At 39.9% G+C, this 6968-nt stretch overlaps 2 protein-coding genes across 4 annotated transcripts in view; both read left to right on the forward strand.

The window, feature by feature from the left end:
- Positions 1-3575, forward strand: part of LOC100178446 (26S proteasome non-ATPase regulatory subunit 1) — a gene marked incomplete in the record, with an annotated part of 9792 nt that extends 6217 nt beyond the window's left edge. The window contains 4 exon segments of the mRNA XM_009863252.2: positions 721-780; positions 1152-1265; positions 1337-1412; positions 3247-3575. Of these exon segments, the coding sequence (XP_009861554.1) occupies positions 721-780; positions 1152-1265; positions 1337-1412; positions 3247-3323 (327 nt within the window).
- A 201-nt stretch (positions 3576-3776) lies between these two features.
- Positions 3777-6430, forward strand: fgf11/12/13/14 (fibroblast growth factor 11/12/13/14). 3 transcript variants are annotated; one of them, XM_026838744.1, is made up of 4 exons: positions 3777-3917; positions 5437-5651; positions 5701-5899; positions 5965-6359. In XM_026838744.1, exons 1-4 carry the CDS (start codon positions 3818-3820, stop codon positions 6054-6056), a joined length of 606 nt encoding a protein of 201 aa, XP_026694545.1. In that variant the 5' UTR covers positions 3777-3817; the 3' UTR covers positions 6057-6359.
- The last annotated feature ends 538 nt before the right edge of the window (positions 6431-6968 follow it).

The following is a 6968-nucleotide window of genomic DNA, read 5'->3' on the forward strand; positions in this document are numbered from 1 at the left end:
CGGGGTAACGTTGTTACATAATGTTGTGGGGTAACGTTGTGGGGTAACGTTGTGGGGTAACGTTGCGGGGTAACTTGCGGGGTAATGTTGCGGGGTAATGTTGCGGGGTAATGTTGTGGGGTAATGTTGTGGGGTAACGTTGTGGGGTAACATTGTGGGGTAACGTTGCGGGGTAATGTTGCGGGGTAATGTTGTGGGGTAACGTTGCTGGGTAATGTTGCGGGGTAACGTTGTGAGGTATTGTTGCGGGGTAATGTTGCGGGGTAACGTTGTGAGGTAACGTTGTGAGGTAATGTTGTGGGGTAACGTTGTGGGGTAACGTTGTGGGGTAACGTTGTGGGGTAACGTTGCGGGGTAACGTTGCGGGGTAACGTTGCGGGGTAACGTTGCGGGGTAACGTTGCGGGGTAATGTTGTGGGGTAACGTTGTGGTGTAACATTGTGGGGTAACATTGCGGGGTAACGTTGTGAGGTAACGTTGCGGGGTAACGTTGTGGGGTAACGTTGTGGGGTACGTTGTGGGGTAACGTTGTGGGGTAACGTTGCGGGGTAACGTTGTGGGGTAACGTTGTGGGGTAACGTTGTGGGGTAATGTTGTGGGGTAACGTTGCGGGGTAACGTTGTGGGGTAACATTGTGGGGTAATGTAATAATGTTGCGTGGTAACATTGTGGGGTAACGTTGTGGGGTAACGTTGCGGTATAACATTATTAAATATGTAGGAAAACACGGCAAAGAAAGTCGACAAGAAAGAAGAAGAGATTGAGAATATGGAAACTGAGGTTTGTGGGGAATTGATTCACTTTATTCTGATGTATATAGGGAAAGTCCCGGGACCAGAGTTGGCTCATTACCCCAACACCAAGCCTGCTTTTTATTACCTTAGTGACATGTCTACAGCATCATAATCAGACGCACTTTTCCAGCATTATTAGGTTTATATTTGATTGGGCAGCAAGTTATCACGCATGTAACTTAGTGAGTGATTGTTATATTTATGGCTGACAATTTGGACAACACATTAGTGACTACTGGGTTGGAACGAATGCCGTTAGGTGTCTTGCCCAAGGACACTTACGCCCACAATGGTAGCATTGAGCCTTAAATACAATGCAAGGTCATGATATTTGCGAATGAATTAAAATATTTGTAGAAACCAAAAGAAGAATCTTCATTTGAGATGTTGGAAAATCCATGCAGAGTTATTCTACCGCAACTTAAACTTATCACTTTGAACGACGAGAACAGATATTCCCCACTTAAATCGGTGATATAATGTTTCTATGTCTAACATTTCTCTGTTATATTTAACATTTCTATGTTCTATTTAACTTCCAGATTGCCAGCGGAGGGATCATTTTGCTCAAAGATAAAAAACCTGGCGAGCCTGAACAATTGCTTGAACCAGTTGCAGGTACCTCATGCTCGCTGTCGAGTTACATCCATACACCTCATGCTCGCTGTCGAGTTACATCCATACACCTCATGCTCGCTGTCGAGATACGCCCATACACCACATGCTCGCTGTCGAGTTACATCCATACACCTCATGCTCGCTGTCGAGTTAGGAGTTACGCCCATACACCTCATACTCGCTGTCAAGTTACGCCCATACACCTCATGCTCGCTGTCGAGTTACGCCCATACACCTCATGCTCGCTGTCGAGTTACGCCCATACACCTCATGCTCGCTGTCGAGTTACGCCCATACACCTCATACTCGCTGTCGAGTTATAACATGGATGTCTTCTTATACACCAGACACACATGGTGTATTCATACACCCCATGCTCACTGTCGAGTTATAACATGGGTGTCTTCTTATACACCAGACACACATGGTGTATTCATACACCTCATGCTCACTGTCAAGTTATAACATGGGTGTCTTCTTATTCACCAGACACACATGGTGTATTCATACACATTATGCTCACTGTCGAGTTACAACATGGGTGTCTTCTTATACACCAGACACACATGATGTATTCATACACCTCATGCTCACTGTCGAGTTATAACATGGGTGTCTTCTTATACACCAAACACACATGGTGTATTCATACACCTCATGCTCCCTGTCAAGTTATAACATGGGTGTCTTCTTATACACCAGACACACATGGTGTATTCATACACCTCATGCTCACTGTCGAGTTATAACATGGGTGTCTTCTTATACACCAGACACACATGGTGTATTCATACACCTCATGCTCACTGTCGAGTTATAACATGGGTGTCTTCTTATACACCAGACACACATGGTGTATTCATACACCTCATGCTCACTGTCGAGTTATAACATGGGTGTCTTCTTATACACCAGACACACATGGTGTATTCATACACATCATGCTCACTGTCGAGTTACAACATGGGTGTCTTCTTATACACCAGACACACATGGTGTATTCATACACCTCATGCTCACTGTCGAGTTATAACATGGGTGTCTTCTTATACACCAGACACACATGGTGTATTCATACACCTCATGCTCCCTGTCAAGTTATAACATGGGTGTCTTCTTATACACCAGACACACATGGTGTATTCATACACCTCATGCTCACTGTCGAGTTATAACATGGGTGTCTTCTTATACACCAAACACACATGGTGTATTCATACACCTCATGCTCACTGTCGAGTTATAACATGGGTGTCTTCTTATACACCAGACACACATGGTGTATTCATACACCTCATGCTCACTGTCGAGTTATAACATGGGTGTCTTCTTATACACCAGACACACATGGTGTATTCATACACCTCATGCTCACTGTCGAGTTATAACATGGGTGTCTTCTTATACACCAAACACACATGATGTATTCATACACCTCATGCTCCCTGTCAAGTTATAACATGGGTGTCTTCTTATACACCAAACACACATGGTGTATTCATACACCTCATGCTCACTGTCGAGTTATAACATAGGTGTCTTCTTATACACCAAACACACATGGTGTATTCATACACCTCATGCTCCCTGTCAAGTTATAACATGGGTGTCTTCTTATACACCAGACACACATGGTGTATTCATACACCTCATGCTCGCTGTCAAGTTATAACATGGGTGTCTTCTTATACACCAACACACATGGTGTATTCATACACCTCATGCTCGCTGTCAAGTTATAACATGGGTGTCTTCTTATACACCAGACACACAAGATGTATTCATACACCTCATGCTTACTGTCGAGTTACACTAATAATATCCACATTTACAGCTGGCGGGCCAAAGAAAGAGGAAACGGACGAGGAAGACGAACCATCTCCTCCCGAACCATTCGAATTCACAGAGTAGAAATTGAATGTAAATTAAAAAAAAGTTTTGTGTAAAATAAAAATTCGTATTCGTTGTGACGTAATCGGTTGTTTACTACGTCACGAGTTGAGGTTGTGACGTAATCGGTTGTTTACTACGTCATGAGTTGAAGCCACCACCGAACTGTTGGTAAGAAATCGATGAATTTAACGTTTGAAATAAATCCAATAATTGATTGTGGTCGGCCATGCGTACCGACACTGTTGATAATTGTACAGATGCTTCGTGTAACTCTGTGTGCGGTTTTGATGCTAGCTCTTTTCTCATAAAATATTAAGTGGTGACGCTTAAATTAAAATGAGACTCTTTGTTCCGTATTATGACGTAAGAATGCTTAAAGTTCTATGGATCGTTACATCATAATCGCCGTGTTTAATAGAGCATCACCGACGTTCTAAGGTTACAAAGGTTTTGTTTCAGGTGAGGTTCGCATGAGAATAGACATGCAGGTCTAGTGAATATTGTTAGGGGTGATGCCTCAACTATTATTACATCTACTTGTAAGTTTCCCGCAACATATGCCTTTTATTTGTCGCTGTCGGCGTGGATTGAAGCTAAGAACTCCCGATGAAGGTAATTGTGGTTGGGAAGGGGGGTACATTTGTGTGTGAAATGGGGTTCTTATCGTTTTGATGCTGTTGCTGCTGCTAGTAGATTGTATATCCACTTCCGAGGTCGCGTGCTCTTAGGATGAACGCCTAAGCAGACTCTTCTTTATCAGATAGCAGATATTAGATCATTTTAACTTTTATTATTACCACTAACGACTATAACTCGCACAGTATAAGTCATAGTAAAATACATTGAGAAAACAAACTCTCAACATAGTTAGCACTGGAAAGTGCTTGCCGGAATATTTGTTGTACAATCGAGGCTTCACGGGTAGCTCTGATTTAAACCACTTGAACTATCAGCTATATAACGGGACAGATTTCCGCATGAAACATGGGGGTCCTGCGACCATAAAGGGCGTTGTTTATAATGGTTTATAATACACGCATGTTTATAATGGTTTATAATACACACATGTTTATAATGGTTTATAATACACACACATGTTTATAATGGTTTATAATACACGCATGTTTATAATGGTTTATAATACACGCATGTTTATAATGGTTTATAATACACGCATGTTTATAATGGTTTATAATACACGCATGTTTATAATGGTTTATAATACACACATGTTTATAATGGTTTATAATACACATATGTTTATAATGGTTTATAATACACGAATATATTGGTAAACGTCGTCAAGACATATGATAGAGTTCGTCCTAACGAATGTTTTCATAATTTATACCGTATTGAATCATTTATATCTAAAGTATGACGTCAGTATCCATGACGTCAGCAGTTTATGCCTCTTTTGGTAACATAGAAATCTTAATATTGGTTTAAAGTTTTTATTGATCGTTGGTTTTATTGCTTTGTGGGATCGTATTTAATCAGAAGAAAGACTCGGTGTGTGTTTTGTTCATGTATTGATGGTTTCGATCGGCTAGCCGTTGTGAGCCTTCTCGTTCCGTGAAATATTTATGAAGTAGCTTCCTAGTGTATGGGGTAGGGTGGCATAAATATCTGGTGATTTTCGCACACGGCAGGTTATTAGTGTGCAGTATTCTGTAGAAAGAAGATTATATATTTGTAAGTGTTTGTCGATATTGAACGAAATGGATAAACTAAAAGTCGGCGGGCAATTGAAAGGAGTAAGAGGTAGATGCATATTTAATGTTATTCAACACCCTTTCGCTATATACGAGCAAGTATAATATTAGAGCTTGGCAGTTTGCCCAACAAGATCCGATGAATTATTCAATTGCCTCAACCCTCAAGCAAATTTATCTCGTGATATATTTTCCATTCGCTTCAAGTCCTCGCATAGTAAGCTTAAAACATGGAGGAAACGGGATTTTTGATAAAACATGACGAGGCAGGTAGCAGCCATAAAGGTGCGGCTATTGTTCCTGTTTGTTACGTTGCAAAGGTTATTGTGACGTCTTATAATGAATTATTAATTCGTTGAATCGATTTTTTAAAATCTCACCTAAGAAGGGAAAGTTATAAGACGTTTTATGTTCAGAATCTCAACTTAAAGGAGTGAAGACACGACTTTATTCAAGACATGGTTTCTATTTGGACATTGACCGTGAGAATGGTGGTGTAAAGGGGGTTGATGACGACTCGGAGTCTACGATCTTTTACTTGATACCTGTCGGGTTACGAATCGTTTCAATCCAACACAGCGAAACATTGCTTTATATTGCCATGAACAGCGAGGGAAGGTTATATACAACGGTAAGACGACATGCTTATGTCTATATTTGTCTTATATATCAATCAACAGGACGTTTACACCATGGAATGCAAGTTTAAAGAATCCGTTCATGATAATTATTACGTGGTTTATACTTCATGTATTTACAAACAATTACAAAGTGGTCGTCCATGGAATGTTGGTATGTCTAAGGATGGGATTCCGGTTAAAGGGTCGCATGCAAAGAAACATAAACCTTGCACACATTTCATACCAAGACCAATAGAAGGTTAGTATGGAAATAGCATACACCTTATAAAAATAGCATACACTTTATAGAAATGTTATATGCAGTGCGAATGTTCAAGGAACCGACCATCTGCGAGTTGGCGGCGCCCAGCAGAAGTGTTTCTTCATCGGATAATAAGAAGAGAAAGAATTTATAAAAATGTTTGCGATAAATTATTGAGAGACCATCCAGTGTTTAGCATTAGCAACAACTAATACGTAACCTATGTTTTCAACAGGCGGCGTGGTACAATAGTTAAAATAATGGTTACCAGAGGGTAAAAAGTACGAAACTCGGTGCTGCTACCTGTCTTTCAGCGAAACTATATATCAACCGTTGTTGAAAGCTCTGCCATCTTTATAAATAGTTTGTTTAAAACTAACGTATTGCTGTTACGAGATTTTCATAGTGGCTGCGACGTTATTGTTGAGTTTATGTAATTACAGATGTAGTTGAAAGTAGTTGTAGTTATAACTACAAACATCTATGTGCAACTCGTCGTTCATAAATATATTTTAAATATATTAAAAATATAAATGTATTAAAATAACTCCCCGTTTAAAGTGCTTTCGCGCGCCCTCTCTTGTACACAAATACAGCAAAGAGAAACCGCTAGTTTTGCTAAAGATAAACTGGGACGTAAACATTGCACAAAGAATTAATAATAACCCTTTGGTTTAACGCATTTGAATGAGAGTCGCATCTGATTGTGCTTCCCAATGTTGAACTAATTGTAAACTTGATGCTGCCACCTGCTTGGTTTAAAAGTAATCCACAGTATCAAAAATGCAAGTTTGTTTAGGTAAAAGCTCAGTTTACTGTATCGTTAAAAAACGGTTTTTGATTATTGGCGATACCTGAAACCAGAGCCATAGAAATACCGAGTAATCTAACCCATTGTTACGTAAAATACAAATCAAACGGCAATTTGGGTCCAAAGTAACACAGTAGGTATAAGGAAAATGTCTGTTTTTCGGGTTTTTACGGAAAAAACTTGGGCCTAAATACAAATTTAAAGGTTGAAAAATGTACAAACCATGTGTTGTTTGTTTTCTGTACCAAAAAAGTC

This window comes from Ciona intestinalis, unplaced genomic scaffold (genome assembly GCF_000224145.3).
Source record: "Ciona intestinalis unplaced genomic scaffold, KH HT000109.2, whole genome shotgun sequence".
NCBI lineage: Eukaryota > Metazoa > Chordata > Ascidiacea > Phlebobranchia > Cionidae > Ciona > Ciona intestinalis.